This window comes from Magallana gigas, chromosome 1 (genome assembly GCF_963853765.1).
Source record: "Magallana gigas chromosome 1, xbMagGiga1.1, whole genome shotgun sequence".
NCBI lineage: Eukaryota > Metazoa > Mollusca > Bivalvia > Ostreida > Ostreidae > Magallana > Magallana gigas.
Genome location: NC_088853.1, coordinates 3,837,938 through 3,857,996, shown reverse-complemented (window position 1 = coordinate 3,857,996; position 20,059 = coordinate 3,837,938). Strand labels below are relative to the sequence as shown.

General features: G+C 37.7%; 1 protein-coding gene across 21 annotated transcripts in view; it reads left to right on the top strand.

Annotated features, from left to right (window-relative positions):
- The window catches only part of LOC105339947 (talin-1), a 92,655-nt gene that overhangs the window by 47,990 nt on the left and 24,606 nt on the right, over window positions 1–20,059 (top strand). For 15 of the 21 annotated variants that reach the window (XM_066080953.1, XM_066080942.1, XM_066080940.1 and 12 more), the window contains 21 exons: window positions 774–989; window positions 1,226–1,339; window positions 1,504–1,635; window positions 1,896–2,024; window positions 2,268–2,381; window positions 2,852–2,965; window positions 3,207–3,470; window positions 3,825–3,908; window positions 4,246–4,593; window positions 4,961–5,147; window positions 5,289–5,439; window positions 5,678–5,771; window positions 9,738–9,827; window positions 13,710–13,832; window positions 14,125–14,268; window positions 15,513–15,542; window positions 18,227–18,388; window positions 18,542–18,682; window positions 18,951–19,132; window positions 19,501–19,633; window positions 19,945–20,046. In XM_066080953.1, the coding sequence (XP_065937025.1) occupies window positions 774–989; window positions 1,226–1,339; window positions 1,504–1,635; window positions 1,896–2,024; window positions 2,268–2,381; window positions 2,852–2,965; window positions 3,207–3,470; window positions 3,825–3,908; window positions 4,246–4,593; window positions 4,961–5,147; window positions 5,289–5,439; window positions 5,678–5,771; window positions 9,738–9,827; window positions 13,710–13,832; window positions 14,125–14,268; window positions 15,513–15,542; window positions 18,227–18,388; window positions 18,542–18,682; window positions 18,951–19,132; window positions 19,501–19,633; window positions 19,945–20,046 (3,054 nt within the window). Of the gene's footprint in view, window positions 1–773; window positions 990–1,225; window positions 1,340–1,503; window positions 1,636–1,895; window positions 2,025–2,267; window positions 2,382–2,851; window positions 2,966–3,206; window positions 3,471–3,824; window positions 3,909–4,245; window positions 4,594–4,960; window positions 5,148–5,288; window positions 5,440–5,677; window positions 5,772–9,737; window positions 9,828–13,709; window positions 13,833–14,124; window positions 14,269–15,512; window positions 15,543–15,949; window positions 15,974–16,319; window positions 16,338–18,226; window positions 18,389–18,541; window positions 18,683–18,950; window positions 19,133–19,500; window positions 19,634–19,944; window positions 20,047–20,059 lie in introns of all 21 variants that reach the window. The other 6 variants (XM_066080982.1, XM_066080945.1, XM_066080979.1 and 3 more) reach the window with 4 other exon arrangements.

Here is a 20,059-nt window from a genome sequence, read left to right as displayed (position 1 = left end):
AGAATTACCCAAAATAATGGGGTCGATCTCTTGAGTTTGGATTGATCAAATTGGGTGGGATAGATCCTATAGGCTGAGATTGATCCTATAGGCTGAGATTGGTCCTTTAGGCTGAGATTGATCCTATTGGGCAGGATTGATCCTATTGGGCAGGATTGATCCTATTGGGTAGGATTGATCCAGTAGGATGGAAATCATTCTATTTGTTGGGACCTTGGATTTTTATTGATCCTGTATGTTAAGTGCCAATACTGTCTTCCATTGTGGTGTAGGTGGTGGCTACTATTGGTTGAATTAATCCATTTGTTACAATAGTCCTATTGGTTGAATTAATAATTCATTTGTTAAAATAAGTCCTATTGGTTGAATTAATCCATTTGTTACAATAAGTCCTATTGGTTGAATTAATCCATTTGTTACAATAAGTCCTATTGGTTGAATTAATCCATTTGTTACAATAAGTCCTATTGGTTGAATTAATCCATTTGTTACAATAAGTCCTATTGGTTAAATTAATCCATTTGTTACAATAAGTCCTATTGGTTGGATTAATCCATTTGTTACAATAAGTACTATTGGTTGGATTAATTCATTTGTTACAATAAGTACTATTGGTTGAATTAATCCATTTGTTACAATAAGTCCTATTGGTTGAATTAATCCATTTGTTACAATAAGTACTATTGGTTAGAATGATAACCTCATAGGATAACATCAATATCTGCTTGTTGGTACCTACACTGTTTTATATTGTATCACTATATATGTTGTAGGTGGTGGCTCCGACCATCAGTAGCCCGGCCTGTCAGGAACAGCTGATAGACGCCGCAAAGGGTGTGGCTCACTCTGTGGAGGGAATCGTGGAGGCGGCCCAGCAGTCCTGCCGCGACGACAAGCTTCTGGCCGACCTAGGCGCCGCAGCCACCGCGGTTACTCAGGCTCTTAACGACCTGCTACAGCACATCAAGAAGGGGGCAGGGCCAACCGCGGTAAGTGGGACAGTCACTGTTTTCTTTTTCTTAAGCTTTTTATTCTCTCTCTCTCTCTCTCTCTCTCTCTCTCTCTCTCTCTATCTCTCTCTCCTGTTACACAATATTAAATGAAGAAAGGTATGACATTGAAGTTTTGGTTATAATGACAGTACAATGATTTGATATTGTTATGATACTGAGATCATGAACTCTTCTGTGCAGTGAGGTAGTAAATGTATGTTTTTGATTGACAGGCTGGGGAATCCCACGAGGATGCAGTGGACACGATCCTGACTGTGACGGACAGACTGTTCAGTAGTGTGGGGGACGCCCACGAGATGGTGAGACAGGCCAGGCAGCTAGCTCAGGTAAGCTCGCAAATATCTCACACCTCTCTCATAAGTTCAATTCTATAAAAGTCAATGCTAGATTGGGTTAGCACCTACATGGCTCAGAAGTTTAACACTGTTGACTTTCAATATATTTACTTGTTTATAACATAATTTTTTACCTTGATATCTGTTGTTTTTAGGCGACCTCTTCATTGGTTGGGGCCATCAGGGGAGAAGCCGAGGGCCACTCTGACTCGGACATGCAGAAGCGGCTCCTGGCCGCCGCCAGACAACTCGCTGATGCCACCGCGAACATGGTGGAAGCTGCCAAGGTGAGGAAAAGTTGTGAGCAATGAACAATGAGATGGGAAGTGTAATAGTATACTAGTATACTGTGTTTCTGGTTATGTAGACATTTGTAGGCCGCAGAGCATATGATGGTAAAGATAAAGCAGCTGAAACTGTAGAATGCTATATCAAGTTAAACATTTGTAAAGTCAAATGTTATATTTGATACAGAGTTGTATATCACAGTTGAGAGCTATATCATGTTCAATCAATTTCAGTAAAGTGTTATATTCTAATATTACAGGGCTGTGCGTCGAGTCCGAACGACTCGGAGCAGCAGAAGAGACTACGAGGCGCTGCAGAGGATCTCCGGGCTGCCACAAATATCGCCGCCAGCAACGCCCTCAAAAAGAAACTCATCAGGAGGCTAGAGGTCAGAGACTCATTAAGTGTCGTTTAATTATCTCTAGAACCTGTAATTTAATTGCAGTAAATGATATACGACATGATGGCTTGATATTACAATCATGTTTTGTGATGAGACTTTACATGAGTCATTTAGGTGTATTATGGTTACAACCATGCTTTGAAATGTAATTGGATTGTAAAACGAGTATTTTACAATCGTACTTTAATATGTAATTGGGCTTTAAGAGACTATATCTATGTTTTGTAGAACGCCGCGCGTCGTACCGCCTCAGCCACCACACAGCTGATTAACGCCTCAAAGAACGCTAACAAATCCAACACTAACAAAACCTCGGAACATCAACTGACTCAACAATGTCAGGTAAGCAGTGATGGGGACATCATTCCATAACTCTTATCAATAAAAGAAGTCCCAATTCAATTTATATAGTGGTGGAAACACTTAGCTATGGGAGGTATAGTAGATTGGCCAGTAAGCTAAAGGTTCTTGGTTTAAATCCTGAAGTTGTTAAATGACAAACAAGACACACTGAATGTTGAAACACTGACAAATGCTTGGTTATAATTGATTGGCAAAAGGTCGAGGGGTCAGATCTTCCTGTTGTGTTCCATGACTAAGCATTGTATCTGCATTCCTTCTGTTTCTCCAAAGGATTTAAGTATTGTCTAAGAATATTGTATTGTGTCTTCCAAATACTGCCGATGATTGGCTGATTGGGACTGTAGTTTTTGTAAAACCATATTTGATTGGCTAAGAAAATAATAGTGTGTCCTCCTTGTATTGTTGTATTTTATTGGCTGAGACTATCACATGTTGTTCTCCTTCTACAGATCATGAATGAACAGCTGCCTCTGTTGATCCAAGGATTCCGGGGATCTGAGACAAACCAGGACAGCGCTACAGCCCAGCTACAACTGATTAATGCCAGCAAGGAATTTATACAGGTATAAAGTACAAATTGTAAGGGAGACCATTTGGCAAGAAAAAAAATCAAACATTGATAGTACAATATCTGTAAAATCTCGCTGCAGTGTTTGGGGGAGAAAGGAAAATATCTTAATACTAAGGTTTCTGTGCTATATTTAACTTATTTTATTTATTTTATCAAAATAATATGATGTGCATAGCTATTATAATAGACACTAGTTTCACATCTCGGTTCACTGGCCACATTTCTTCTGACAGCCTGCCAGTCAGCTGGTATCCGCCGCAAACGCCGCAGCCCCAACGGTTGGAGATCAAGCCGCAAGCATGAACATGAACCAGGCAGTGAAGACGATGACCACCGCGCTCGCTGAGCTGAGAACCGCCTCTGGGAAGGCAGAGGAGATGTGTATCTCACTGGAGGTTGATGCCGCGCTTGATCAGCTGACCGAACTCGACCGCGAGCTGGAGGAGTACCGCAGAGCCGCCGACAGCGGTAACCTTGTGCCACTACCCGGTGAAACGGTAAGGCCAAGAGGAAAATGTCATGGTGATGATATAGTCAGGTCAAGGGTTAAAGGTCATGAATACTCAATGATAGTAGCATGTGTATACATAGTGCATTTGTTAATTGGATTATATGTAAAGTGAAGTGGATCATTCGTATTATGTTCAGGCCAGGGTTAAAGGTCATGAATATTTAATGATAGTAGCATGTGTTTAGTGAATAAGATCATTACTAAAAAAAAGTAAGTAAAGGGTGTAAACTGTCCGATATTTTTTGATTATTATATAAATGGGAGATGTGATATTGTATCATGGCTTTCTATTGTAATATGGTGGAATGGAGTTGATACATGATTTTGTTACGTATTTCAGGTGGAGGCGTCGGCCATGAAACTTGGCTCCACCTCTAAGAACGTGGGATCGGCGATGGCTCAGCTACTGACGGCTGCCTCACAGGTAAACACAGATAAATGTATAATGGAGACATTTCATATATTCTGGTAATAGATGATCGCTGTAAAAAAATAAGACATCACTAAAAATATGATACGCAAAAATTGAAACAAGATGACTGATGCAAATGAAAAAGTAACGTATTTACCCCCATTTTTGTAATTTTTGTGATATAAGTAAAAACGGAGTGAACAGTATAATATAAATATATGACATGATTTCATTCTGTTGTGACTTTTCTTCACACATTCTTCCCTGTAGTCATTTCTCAGGGAATTGGATTTTATTTATCTATATATTTATCTATATAATATATTTCCACTATATGGTGATTTTTCAGGGCAATGAGAATTACGTGGGTGTAGCAGCCAGGGACACCGCGAACGCTCTCCGCGTGCTGACAGAAGCCACGCGCGGTGTCGCCTCAACCTCAGAAGACATCGAGGTCAGACGGCAAGTGATCGACAGCGCCCGTGACGTCATCGACAAGTCGACGCATCTACTGGAGGAGACGAAGCGAGCCATGAACGACCCAGAAAACCCTGAGAACCAGGCTCGACTTAACCAGGTGGCCAAGGCTGTGTCGAGTGCGCTCAACAACTGTGTGAACGCCCTTCCCGGACAGAGAGACGTGGATAACGCCATCAGACAGATCACAGACTCGAGCCAGGAGCTGGCGTCCACCAAGGTACGCAGATCTGTCTGTTCCGCAAACAAAGTCTATCTCAGAAATAGACAAAATTTAAGTCGGAAGCAGATTTGATCTCAGAATAAGTGGATAGTCAAATGGCATCCACCGAGATAGTTACATCTATCTTAGAAATAGACGAATAGGCAACCTTATGTCAACAGTAAACAAACTTCATCTCAAATTATAACTTGGCTCATAAAAAATCACCTTTTTCACAGAAATAGTTCTCATTCTTTCAGAATTAAATTACTTCACATATGCATAGAAATCCCTATCTCATAAAAAATAATCTTTTAAACAAATTTACTTTATCTATGCATCATTATTAGGAATTGATTTAATTTTTCATTCCTGTACATTGTAGTACCCGAGCACAGACCGCACGTTCCAGGAGATCCAGATCGAGATCAACAACGCCGCTGTCAATCTCAACCAGGCCGCCAGTGACATCGTCACCGCATCTCGTGGCACACCTAAACAACTCGCCGAGTCATCTCGCGAGTACAGCTCGTCTTACTCAGAGTTCATCAAATCTGGACTCACCATGGCAGGTCAGTGAGAGCGAGATTCCAACAAAATCAGATACTAAAAGTTTAAGGTTTGATCAAAACAGACGCGAGGCTGAAGGTGTGACATTACTGTAGAATGTACTGGTAGGTACCTGTGATTGATTTTGATTGGTTGGTTTCCAGGTCTGTCCAAGGATGGAGACACACAGAACCAGATTGTGGGCGGACTGAAGAACGTCTCCATGGTTTCCAGTAAACTGCTGCTGGCTGCCAAATCTGTGTCGGCCGATCCAAACGCTCCCAACACCAAGAATCTGCTCTCGCAGGCCGCCAGGTAGGCACTCAAATATTACCTTTATATAATCCAGTATTACATTGAGTTACTCTACATAGTCTAATCCTTAATGTGTTTGAGTTTTATCTTTAACTTTTGTTAAGTTTATAGCCCCGGAGTCAATAATTATGTGTAGTTTTGTAAAGCATGAAATAATTAAATTGAGTAAGGATTTTAGGGGTTTTGTTTCAATTTCAATGTTTTATGTTTTAAACTTTTACTACATTTTGTCTGACAGAGCGGTGACGGAGAGCATTAACCAGCTGATCAACGTCTGTACTGTGTCGGCTCCAGGGCAGAAGGAGTGTGATAACGCCCTCAGACAGATACAGGTCAGTAACACCCTCCAATGTGTATGTAGTTTATATATAACCAAGGGCAGAAGGAGTGTGATAACGCCCTCAGACAGATACAGGTCAGTAACACCCTCCAATGTGTATGTAGTTTATATAACCAAGGGCAGAAGGAGTGTGATAACGCCCTCAGACAGATACAGGTCAGTAACACCCTCCAATGTGTATGTAGTTTATATAACCAAGGGCAGAAGGAGTGTGATAACGCCCTCAGACAGATACAGGTCAGTAACGCCCTCCAATGTGTATGTAGTTTATATAACCAAGGACAGAAGGAGTGTGATAACGCCCTTAGACAGATACAGGTCAGTAACACCCTCCAATGTGTATGTAGTTTATATATAACCAAGGGCAGAAGGAGTGTGATAACGCCCTCAGACAAATACAGGTCAGTAACACCCTCCAATGTGTATGTAGTTTATATAACCAAGGACAGAAGGAGTGTGATAACGCCCTCAGACAGATACAGGTCAGTAACGCCCTCCAATGTGTATGTAGTTTATATATAACCAAGGGCAGAAGGAGTGTGATAACGCCCTCAGACAGATACAGGTCAGTAACACCCTCCAATGTGTATGTAGTTTATATAACCAAGGGCAGAAGGAGTGTGATAACGCCCTCAGACAGATACAGGTCAGTAACGCCCTCCAATGTGTATGTAGTTTATATATAACCAAGGGCAGAAGGAGTGTGATAACGCCCTCAGACAGATACAGGTCAGTAACACCCTCCAATATGTATGTAGTTTATATATAACCAAGGGCAGAAGGAGTGTGATAACGCCCTCAGACAGATACAGGTCAGTAACACCCTCCAATATGTATGTAGTATATATAACCAAGGACAGAAGGAGTGTGATAACGCCCTCAGACAGATACAGGTCAGTAACACCCTCCAATGTGTATGTAGTTTATATAACCAAGGGCAGAAGGAGTGTGATAACGCCCTCAGACAGATACAGGTCAGTAACACCCTCCAATGTGTATGTAGTTTATATATAACCAAGGGCAGAAGGAGTGTGATAACGCCCTCAGACAGATACAGGTCAGTAACACCCTCCAATGTGTATGTAGTTTATATATAACCAAGGGCAGAAGGAGTGTGATAACGCCCTCAGAATATTATTACGATAAGAGTGAGAAAGAAGTTGTAGAGTATGGCTTTATGACACTGTTGTAAGTATGATTCAGAAATCACATAACTTATCCTTAAAAGCCACCTTTTCATCCTTCTGATTTTACAGATGAATTACTCCTTCATCCTCATAGCAAAATAATTATTTGTAGTGGATTCCTTAGATTTATACTCCTTTCCTCTTAAGCCCTTTCCCTCCAAACTGAAATTGAAAATGTTAAAGATATGTATTTTATTATAAAGATTTGAGCCGTGTAAGAATCTATGCTGTACAATGCATACCTGTTAACCCTCCCGCATTGTGCGGAAGACTCCCGCAAAACGGCCTAAAAATCTAAGATCTCGCACATCCAACCTATCTCCCGCGCGGGAGACAAGTTTCTCCCGCAATCGTATTTGTCTCCCCCCCCCCCCCCCCCCCCCCCCAATTCTGAATCTTTACATGCAAATTTCAACATCCACTGCGGGGTTTTCTCTGATTTTGAACTAAAAAAGCTGCAGTGTAGCTTGAATATATCAAATTCCATCCAAGTGCTATCTACCGTGATCATAGTATGACATGTTATAGCCCAGATTACTTTTTACGATTACTTCCGGTTTTGACTTAAATCAGTTACGTATTTAGTTATGCATATGCCTTATAAAAAATAAGTGAAAGCTTAAAACATCTTGATTTTACTCTGTAACACCAAAGAAAACAATAACAGCCAGTGGTGTCACTTAACAGGTGCACAGGTAAAGCACCCAAGCCACGTGCAGTGAGTCGTGACTAATTCTGTCTGGCCAGCACGGTCGGTAAAAATCAAAGTGAGTTTGGAACACTGAGTGTTTATACAAGCTACCAATAAAGTGTAAAAAAGTGTAAAAGCATTTCACAAGAGTTTTTAAAGTTTATAGTACCGGTACTATGATTTACAGGGATGCTTTAGACATTACAACAGAGATCATTTTTAAATGATACTGGAGAAATACATGTTAAAATTGTTTTGTGAATTAAAAATCTATCCTATATATAAGGCAAAAAATAATTTTAATGAATATTATTTTCTGGTATTTTCTTAACTGGGTTTCACTGCAAATTCAAAATAGGCAAAATAAATTTTCTGTGTTTACCCTAGATGTCAGCATGCAGTGATGGTTCAATACTGAACAATAGAAAGACTTAATATAAAAAGTGGCACTATTGACTTCTTGTATTGTACCATTCAAACAAAATAATAGTTTTCTGAACTTGTACAGCAACACAAGCTGTAATTGCACGCTGGTAGTCATAGAAATAATAAAATTTAAAATGATTGCAAATGCATTAATTACAATGGTAAAATAAGGTATCTAACAGTATTTTTAATATATACAGTGGGGCCTCAGATATCCGGACGTCAGATATCCGGACGCTTCACTTTCCGGTCGATTTTTATTGGGAACGGAATTTTTACACAATAATTTGTCTCGTTTATCCGGAATTCCGCGTTCCGGATCCGGACGGTCAAATTTTACCACATAATACAGTTTTCCTTTAAATTTTACCTCATTTAACCGGACGGTCACATTTAAGTGAACGGGGGCACAAAAGTTTTTTATGCACAAGTGCAAATTGGTGTAAAAACATCTGACACTGGTTGTTGGTTTTAAACAATGCCTTCGTCCGGTAATCGGGGGCACTTGTGTCACGCTATGTACTCGCCCGAGGATATTACGATAACCATGGATGCGACATGCTTAATTGTCGCCATTTAACTTATGAACTGTTATTGTTTGATTAGATGTCATGAAAATTGTTTAATTTGTGTTTTAAAAAGTCATCTATTGATTGAATTAAAATTCTATTAATCGTAGTGTGATTAGATCGGTCGTACGCCTATTCATTTTAAAACGTAATTGAAATGAAATATTTGATAATTTGAGTTCTGTTCACGATAGTTATTAACACCGCTTGGGATGTTCAGGGTATCGACATTAATTTTATATCGTGTGTTCAATTAACAGTGTAATAATAATTTATGCCAAACATGGCGTGGATGAGTGTTCACACTACTAGTAAATATCGCTTGGGTGCAATTAACTCTATAGAAAGATGGATACGTAAAATTAGCTTGGGTAAGTTCTGTCAATGAAAAAATAGCTTGGACAATTATCAATAAGGGAATATATACAGATTTTCACCCATTTTCAATCATCAAATGTTGAGCAGCTTCAAACATGTCAACACCACTGGCCAAGAGAGCGAGAGTTGCGATCACCGCTAGCTTGAAGAAAAAGATTTGTCAGTGTAAAGTGGAACACCGACTTTCTTCTCTTCGCTTTGTTATGCGAATGTAATTAAAATATCGGATTAATACAGTGATTGTTATGTACATGTACATGTGTTGCCTTGAAGAATGTAGTGCTTGGTTTCCTGTGGAAAAAACATACCTTAAATAATGTTTTAACAATATTTTGTTTTGTTAATTTAAAAAAAATCTAAACTTTTTTGTAGTGCTTATGGCTATCAAAATAAAATATTTAATTGTATAATTAATTAATGAGTTATGTTTCCATAAATATTAAAGGTAAATATCACAATTCAGATATCCGGACGCTTCACCTATCCGGACGATTTGGCCTGGGGACAAAAGTGTCCGGATAAGTGAGGCTCCACTGTATTTGCATTTCACGTGAAAAAACGTTGTTTACGCAAAATCTCCCCCTTAGCCAAGTTGGTAAGGGGGAGATTCTCCCACATAGCAGCTTAGAAAGGTTAACAGGTATGCAATGCTTCTCTATGCTCAGTATGCTGTATTTTTTTAATGCTGTGATGCTGTGTTGTTGTAGATGATGAAATCTATGCTGGAGAGTGCCAATGAACCAGTGACTGACCTGTCGTATTTCGAATGTCTGGACTCCGTCATGGAGAAATCTAAGGTAGGTAACTCATTCCTCGCCTGTATCACAATGTCTGTGGCGCGGAGAGTGAACTCTCAGAATGTATCCAAGAACTAAGTCGCATGATGGCTGACTGTCGGAGTAGAAAGTGATGCTTTATCAGTTTTTGACTTTTTTGTGTAGAGAATGAATCTGTGAAAATCTCTTTGTCTTGTATTTAGAATGAAGTTAAGGTTTGTTTTCATTCGTCTTCATGTTACTTACAAACCTTTGCAATGAAAAAATTCATATCTTTGTTAATGGCTGAATAATGTTTAACTAGAATTTTCCCAAATCCTACTAGATTAATATTTAATTTGGTTTTTTTAATTTAAATCTTTTAACATTTACAGCCATCTATATTATGAATTATTTATGAATGCCAATATCTGATTGGCTAATCATTTCTAAACTTTTTTGAATGCTATTGACTGATTGGCTGATTGTAAATTAACTGTTTTGAATGCTGTAAACTGATTGGCTGTTTGTATAATACTGTTTTGAATGCTATCGACTGATTGGCTGATTTTGTGAGGATTTTATCACAGGGCCAAGTCTGGGTAAATCTCACCTTCTTGTATATCTTCTATTTTTGTTGTACCCAGAAAGCTTATAACAGACATGCTCAACACCCCACCTCCACCCTCACCCCCACCCCCCACCCTCACAAAAAATCTTGGGTTGATCACATCGTTTTATATTTGCTCACAGAACACATAATCACACACTATCCTAACCTCTGAACTTCACCTGTATTTAAATGAAACACCCAACCTTCTCAAATGAACTTAATGAAACTTCGAGTAAATGAAAAAACAGTCATTTTAAATGTACATGTCACAGTTTATGGGCCAGTAATTAGTGTAAGGTCGTTATATTGACAATGTACATGTCACAGTTTATGGGCCAGTAATTAGTGTAAGGTCGTTATATTGACAATGTACATGTCACAGTTTATGGGCCAGTAATTAGTTTAAGGTCGTTATATTGACAATGTTGAGCTTGTTCTGTGTTCCCACAATCTATTTTCAGGGTCAGGGTTCAGGCATGTGAAGGGGGAGGGAAACTGGTGCTTTTTCAGTGTTATCTTGATTTAGACTTGTTTTTCTATGAACTTTTTCTGGGGTTTATTTTCCACTTTGTCTCTGTCAATTTCCATCATCAGTTGCATGTTTGTTGTCTTTTTTTTTTATGTCAGCCTTTGTTGTTGAGAAAATTTATGACCCCCTCCCCCCCACCCCCACCAATTAATTGATTAATACCCCCCCCCTCCAAAAAAAAATTGAGGAGATAATGACTTCTATGCTATGTTTTGATAAAAATAAAATGGCTAGTGCTATATGCATACATGTACAAATGTCAAAATGGTAAAAATAATCTTGTATTTATTCATTAATTAGATAGGTAGAAAATAGCCAAGCTAGTTACTGTCAAATGTACCTGGAAAAACTGTATATTACACTTATTGCATATTTCTCTCTTCTATCTGTAATAAGTACTAGCTAAGTTGGACAGCATACATGTGATATACAGAGAGAATTAACAGTGCAGCTACCATCTTACAAGTTCTAGATTGTTTGTTCCTTTTCTGGAAAAATTAAATGAAATATGTTGTCGGTTTAATTTTAGACAGAGAACAAAATATCTTTAGAATCTTGATTCACGAAGGATTTGTGAATTCATGACAAATTTGATTTTATAGTATTACTTGTCATTTGTGATAACCAGAATACTAAGGCCAGCATTTTTTTATTTTTAGATTTACGAAATATTTTTCAAATTATTTGGTGAGGAGGAGGGAATAAAAATAAAAATAAAACAATTTTTCAACAATATTTTTTTTATTTTCATAATAAGAACACGTGTCCAGGAGCTGCCATTTTTTAAAAAAATATATAAGTAATTTTGGTTGTTGGTGATGTTCTTATCCTAACATATTTTATCCATGGGCACTGAAAATTTGTGTTGATATATTGTACATGCATGTATAAAAACAAAGTTTTTTTTTTTATATATACAAGTACATACTGTACATATACATTTAATAAGACCAAAAAAATTAAGGGAGTTTTCACATCTTCCTTGCAGAAAAATAGGAAGAAGTTTGAGAAATCATTTATTTGATTAAATTAGCAATGCTATTCACAAATTCAAAATTTAAAATATTGTTACTGAAAATAAATTGGATTAGAAGCATGTCCATAAATGTCAGTGAAAAATCAAACAAGTTTTTTTTATTTAAAAAAGACTAACTAACTTTTTAAATTTTATTTATTTATGTAATTATACCTTTAATAAAGGAAATGTTTCGTTATTTTGTTAGCTTTAATGACAAATAAAATCATTCTCTTTCCTTCAGTCATAAGACTCCTGTGTTCAGTGTGTTTAGGGTTATTAGTCCAACCCTATGACCCACTTACAACCGTTATGTAGAGGATCTATTTCCAAACGGTTAAATTATGATTATTTTAATATTTATTTTGCAAAAATGTTTTTTAAAAAAGTAACTTATCATTTTCTTGCCAATGAGTTTTTTTTTTTAATTTATGGAATTGTGATAGAAAAAGACTTCAACTTCTCTTTCTTGAGGAAATTCTGGCTAAGTTGCCGATCACAAAACTTAATAGGGTCGTAAATTGTAGGGTTGGACGAAAGCAAACAGGAGTAGGCTCTATGGTGGTTTTTTGTGACTTCTAGTGCCTGTGACTTGATTGGAAAGAACTTGGTCTTTTTAATCAATGCATGAACAACAATAATTCAGACTACACATACGTGATTGCATCAACATTTATTAGAAAGAAAATTTCGGGTCGGAGGAAAAAATAAAATTAATAGCTAGTTCAGGTCCTTTTATTTTTTTTTAAATTTTAAAAAAATAGGGTCGGCGGGTTTGTAAATCGAAATTTCAAAAAATGCTGGCCTAATATTATCACAATATAATTTTACTTCAATTTGCTAAGCATGTAAAAATGAACAGAACAGATTTCTTCCCCAATGTACAGTCCCAGAACACGATATAGAGAAAGCATGTATGTGTGTAAACATTAACCCCCCCCCCCCTGTCTGTTGTCTGTCAACATTATGTTGTGTGTTGTTTTGTTGTTTGTTGCATGTTCAAGCCTGAAAACTCATTACAACAGTGTCTTCTCAAATACTATATGATGGTCCCCTAATAAGCCTAACTGTCAATCAGAGAATTGGCCTTAATGTCAATGTTTGAAAAATGACAGTAACAAACCGTCAACCATCTCAAAATCCATAAAACGAAATACAAATTCAAAGCAGAGCAACACGGACCTCCAAATAGATAGAGGTAGTCGATGATTTGTCAGATGATGGCTCTGTGGCCATAAAACTTTGACGAGCTCACTTTTTGTCTCAATCTCTTTTTTCTCATATTTCTTTTGTAACTAAATCTCACTTCTCCACTTTTGTAAATGTGAGACTGAGATCAGAAGTGAATGAGTCTAGATTCTCTGGCCCTGAGCTTGGTCCCTCCGCATGTCTGTGCCCACTCCATGTACCGGTAAATGTATTCTGTTTACAACTCCCTTCTTCTTGGTTACAATGGTATTGTTTTCAATATGAAAAAATTCAGTCAATTTGAGGCTTTAAATGTGAATTACATTTTTGCATGCATGTAATATTTTGCTTTATATTGATGATATTTATCTCCTTAATGTTGACCAGTGAATATATATATTTATAGTGTGTTTGATGAACCATTAAGCCAACTGTATATCACTCATTATGAATTATACTGACATTATACCTGTCATACCACTTCAGATTTAATAATATTTTGAATGCTTAGTTAATATCTGGATCAGTTAATTAGTTAATTACTGGATTAACTAACTGGCCCCTCTTTCTGTCCTGCAGCTGTTGGGAGACTCTATGACTGGGATCACTAACCACGCCAAGAAGGGTGACCTGGAGAACTTCTGTGACTCCGTGGGGAACTTCTCAACATCTGTTTGTGGACTCACTGAGGCCGCCTCACAGGTAAGGGACAATCTCAAAAGTTTTTGTATTCAGGGATTGACTCCTATGAGTTGCTATTTTTTCCAATATGGCACAAACAACTTATTTTGAGACCATAGAATTTTAAGTAGGAAAAAGAGTTAGAGAGGAACTGTCTCAAAACAGTCTAGAGAGAGTAACTGACGCAAAACTCTACATCAACATTCTGTCAAGAGTGACATAGCTGATGGAGTGTAGGAGATGGAGCACCAGAACGTCCTAATATGTATGATGAATGAATAATAATGACATTTGTTTTTACTTTAAATTACAGGCAGCTTACCTTGTGGGCATCGCTGATGGAGCGTCAGAGCCCGGAAGGCCCGGGCTGGTGGACCAGTCCCAGTTTGCCCGGGCTAACCAGGCCATACAGATGGCGTGTCAGAACCTGGTTAACCCGGCCAGCTCCCAGCAACAGGTACGTCGTTAATCAGTGGTTAATTAGTGGAGGACTAATGACTTACTAATGGACCTGTATAGAGCCTGGTCAATAAAGCCCTGTAGGAGTTTATACAGATCCAATGTTGGACCAGTCAGAATGCAATACATGGGATCAATTCTCAAACCTCTATATTGCCCCCTGAATGAGCTTATTGAGCCAACTGGTGATAACATCATTATTGCCCCTCTTTAAATGAGCTTATTGAGCCGACTGGTGATAACATCATTATTGCCCCTCTTTGGATGAGCTTATTGAGCCGACTGGTGATAACATCATTATTGCCCCTCTTTGAATGAGCTTATTGAGCCGACTGGTGATAACATCATTATTGCCCCTCTTTGGATGAGCTTATTGAGCCGACTGGTGATAACATCATTATTGCACCTTTTTGAATGAGCTTATTGAGCTGACTGATGATAACATCATTATTGTCCCTCTTTGAATGAGCTTATTGAGCTGACTGATGATAACATCATTATTGTCCCTCTTTGAATGAGCTTATTGAGCCGACTGGTGATAACATCATTATTGCCCCTCTTTGAATGAGCTTATGTTGTATTAGAATTTATTTCATAATTCCTAATAACCATGAAGTTCAGGACATAATATAAGCAAACTTTTTTTACGTGAATGTTTAAGATTTAAATTTTCAGTGAAATGGGAGGTAATTTTCAAAAATAATTTCATTTCATTCTTAACAAATCAGGTTATAAGACATAATTTGTTGCAAAAAGAATTAAGTCTTTAGACAAACTGACTGCTTGTAGCAGAACCTGAGTTACATATATCTCAAGGAAGTATCTCCTTATATATCCTGCTATAGGAGCTGTTTGATTACAGACTAACTGCCTTAGAGCCATAACTCTGTATTCTGTGGCTAACGTAGCCTGGCTTCTAGCAGATCAATGATGCTCCATGATATATAACAGGATTTAAAGCAGTGTACTTTTATCAAGACCAACTCACTCAGAATCCATACAGCATAATTTACCCCTTCTCCTCCTCTCCAGAATTTATTGCTGTAAATAAATCATTTGCTTTATAACAACAAAGAAACTATATGATTTGTATGTGCATTGATTTATTAATATACAATTGGAAAGCCCCCTTTTAGATTTGGTGAAATCAAATCATAGCACATTTTCTGTCCTCATTTGTTGGTTATTTTGATTTATTTCAATAATCAAAGAAAATTGATTTCCTTTTTGTCCTTTGTTTAGTATTACATGGCGGAAAGCTGTAGGTCAATGGTAGGTGACCTTTCACCCCTGGGGTCATGACCTTGGGGTCACGTAACCCTGTGCATTGTGTCCCTTAGTTACCGTGTAGATCTGTGTGTGGAATGTTTATTATCTTTTTCAAAATATTTTTTTTGGTTAAATTGCGTACACAGAGCTATTTACCGCCATATTGTTGTGTTGTCAGCCTTCCATGTTTAAAGACAAAACAAAATCTGGGTTAAGGTCATGAAAAATTTTGGCTCAAGGTCGTTGTTTTTTTTGGGCTTAACGATTAGTTACATTTTGTCAATCTTTTAAGTCTTCTATTTCATGCTTTATTGATTGAGCATATTTTTAAGAAAGTTAAGAAAGATTTGTTGTAGCATTAATTTATTACATGGCTAATATTGTATTTGCAACATTTTTTGTTTAAACAGCTTCTATTGTTTGATAGAAAGAAGGTACAGTGTGTAACAATGTCTGGGTCATTCCAACTCGTATACAACTTTAAATATCTCCATAATTATTCATGTTGTCAGATTTTTTATGATAAACTTCATTCTCTTTAATTAAACATATTTATATTTCAAATTACCATTGTATTAAAAATATTCAACATACAAGAACACAATTTTCTATGATCTTAGAAAAATCTTACTCACTTTTATGTTTGAGCTTTAGAGATACTTTGGTTCATTCATATTCATGAGTTGTATTTTTCTTTCATACACAGAGATTTAAATATTCATTATATTAGGTACATGCATATTTATGTATTTTTTCTCTTTTGTATCACACGCTTTTCAGAGGCGGTCTCTGCATGATGTAAGATATCACGACGTAATTGTATACTTCCCAGAATTCTGTAAACTTCCTGTCCATATAACACGTAGAATCATTATACTGTTGTGTAAGCTTCTCTGTAGAGAGTTCGTCTGTATGACTGGTAGCCATGGTAACACATTTCTTGTTGTTAAAGAGGAGCTTCATTGTGAAAATTAAATCATTTTCTGTTACATTTTTCATCAGACATCTTGACAAGGGGATCGATTAAAATGTTATACTGTTGCCTAGTAACAGTTACCATGGTACTGTGTGTATCACCGTAGGAACTGTGTATCTATCAGATGAACTTTGTATATCTGTAGTGATTGTATAGACTCGGCGAGATTGAACTCGCTAGAACTTGATTATCTCAACCTCTGCAATTAGGGTACATCAGTAGGTTAAACGTGCCTCAACTGCAGGCAATTTCTATTTTACTTTTATACAGACTGAATTAGATTTTCTTTGTAGCTGGCAGTTGTCTCAACCTCAAAAGGTTAGACTTGCCAGGACTCGGGGATATTGACCATATTAACTAGTTAGTAGGGATTTCTTTTCTAGTGATAAATGTTAGTGTATATAGTCCTCAGTCTACACCTCAGGACGTAGATAGTCTGGCGCCACATCTGTCTTATTGTTTCCATGGAACCCATAGAGCAGCAAAGTTTATTACGTTCATTGTCACTGTTATATAGTGTAGAGCAACAATTCAATAGTCTCTGTTCATGGTCTCTGTTATATAGTGTAGAGCAACAATTCAATGGTCTCTGTTCATGGTCTCTGTTATATAGTGTAGAGCAACAATTCAATAGTCTCTGTTCATGGTCACTGTTATATAGTGAAGAGCAACAATTCAATAGTCTCTGTTCATGGTCTCTGTTATATAGTGTAGAGCAACAATTCAATAGTCTCTGTTCATGGTCTCTGTTATATAGTGTAGAGCAACAATTCAGTAGCCTCTGTTCATGGTCTCTGTTATATAGTGTAGAGCAACAATTCAATAGTCTCTGTTCATGGTCTCTGTTATGTAGTATAGAGCAACAATTCTATAGTCTCTGTTCATGGTCTCTGTTATATAGTGTAGAGCAACAATTCAAAAGTCTCTGTTCATGGTCTCTGACCACCATGTTAAAGCATTCATTGAGTGTTATTGGATTGTAATTACAATTATAGACTCTCTAGTTGTAGGCTATTAAGAATTTGTAATGTATATATGATATTAATAGATACAGGGCTCAATATAGTGGTATGACGTCACACAGAATCTAGATACATCACAGACGATATAATTAAAACGTCCTCACGTATCATGATAGAAGTTTAGACAAGATTGTTCAATAGTTCACACTGTGTATCGTTGAGAAGATTGAAATTCACTCCGTATCACCTGTATCTTACATGTTACTGTGTATCATATATCATATATATCATAGAATCGCGAACAGCGCTAAGTGGGGGTTGCTATTTACTTTACTAACATGTATTGCTGGAGAAAGCGTATCAGAGTTAACAGAATTGTATCGTGTATCAAGAAATATCAGAGTTAACTTGTTCTACAGTATACCAGGAAAAACAGATATATGTGTGTATATCTCTATGTTAAAAGTTTGTGAGGTATCAGGCTATGTATCATATATATACAAGCATCATCTTGTGTGCTACGTGAAAAAATACTTTGATGAATGGAGGAGATTATCTACTTTAATTTCATACCTTTGCCAAGATCTAAAATCAGTTTTGTATTAAGAATTAATATTTAACTAACAATTTTACATCATACACAGAGTGAACTTGTAATGACTTTGCTTTGATTAACTTGTAATTATTTCTAACCTTGTCACCAGGATGTGTTTTGTTTAGAGATGATTTAGAGTTTTCTCCCCTTGTAGGTGTTGTCAGCAGCAACAGTGGTTGCTAAGCACACGTCAGCCCTGTGTAACGCCTGTCGCCTGGCCTCCAGCAAGACCTCCAATCCTGTCGCTAAGCGACACTTTGTACAGAGTGCCAAGGACGTTGCCAACAGCACAGCCAACCTGGTCAAGGCCATCAAGGTGAGTGTCAAGGTCAAATGTCCTTGAGTGATCTTAAGTGTACATTTCTATTTGTGATAATTTGTGTTTGGTTAGATTGTATGAAATTTCTTATGGGTTTTGTACCTTAAGTCTCCCAAAGATTTAAATGATATTACATACATCATTATTCAGGCGCTGGACCAGGATTTCACCGAGGAGAACCGCCAGCGATGTGCGGAGGCCGCCAAACCACTGACAGATGCAGTGGATGAACTCACCACATTTGCCTCCTCTCCCGAGTTTGCCAGCATGCCAGCCAAGATCAGCCCTGAGGTAATTACAGTAAATGAAAAGCTATCGATAAATACAGGTAGTAAGACAGCTGGTGATATATAGCAGATAGCTACTAAGTTAGCTACATAAAGCAGACAGCAAGTTAAAGCACACAACTAACAGGATTATGTTGTCCTGTAAAACCCCATATTAGAAATGTACTTGAATATGTTCATGGTGGGGTTTCATAATTCAAGAAAGTTTTATGCAGTTATTCCTAATTTTCTGGGACAAGACACACAGATGACTTATCTGTATATATATGTAGGCAAGGAAGGCCCAAGAGCCCATTGTGTCGGCAGGTAAGGCGATGATCGATGGAGCGTGTCACATGGTGACGGCCGCCAAACAGCTGGCTGTCAACCCGAAGGACCCGCCCACTTACCAACTGTACTCCAACCACTCCAAGAGTGTGTCCGAGGCCATCAAACGACTCGTGTCCTCCATCAAGTAAGTTTGTCCACCATCAGTAAGTCTTTCCTTCATTAAGTAAGTGTATAGTGCAAGTCTTTATTATAATGCCAGCTCCTAACGTTGGTCAGCATTTCTAGATTTACAAAAGTGTTAGCTCTTCAATAGCCTGGTTCATTCCTAAAAGTGATTTTAAATTTTCGGACATGTATATTATAGTATTTTGCTGTATTTCTCTGAAGCTTGATTTTAATTTGTTTGAGGTCCATTCCACTTTACATCTGTTATTTCTTGACACATATTATAGTATTTGACTGTATACTTCAAGGAATGTAAAAATCTTGAACTGAACATATATCCTGTAAAACATCAGGACCTGTTTGACTATATACATCTGTATATTTCAGGGACTGTGCGCCGGGTCAGCGTGAGTGTGACGAGTCGATCGACAAACTGAACCGCTCCATCCGCGACCTGGACCAGGCCTCACTGGCCGCCATCAGTCAGAGTCTACAGCAACGGACCGAGAAATCCCTCAGGGTCAGTACTTATTCCACCCAAAACCACCTTTTCCCCATCCACCAATATGTCTCCATGTGTCCAGATTTGTAAATTATCAACCCCTCATTCCCAATATCTAGATATTTAAGTTTTCAAATTTTCCCTTTCATGTCTAGATTTTTAAGGTATCACCCCCTCCCTTGTTTCAACAGTTTAACAGATTTATTTGATAGTTCACCCCTTCCCCCCCCCCCCCCCCCCCTTTATTAAGATTTTAAAGTAATCAAAATATGCTCAATTTTCAGTATTCGTAAATAATCATTAATTATTACTGTTGAATGGTATTATAGGGATTCCAAGAACAGATGATTGGGAGTGCAAGAGAAATCCATGACCTTTGTTCCAAGGTCAAGGACTCAGCTAAAGCAGAGCCGGAGAATCTGGGTCACAGGGTCAGTATACAGA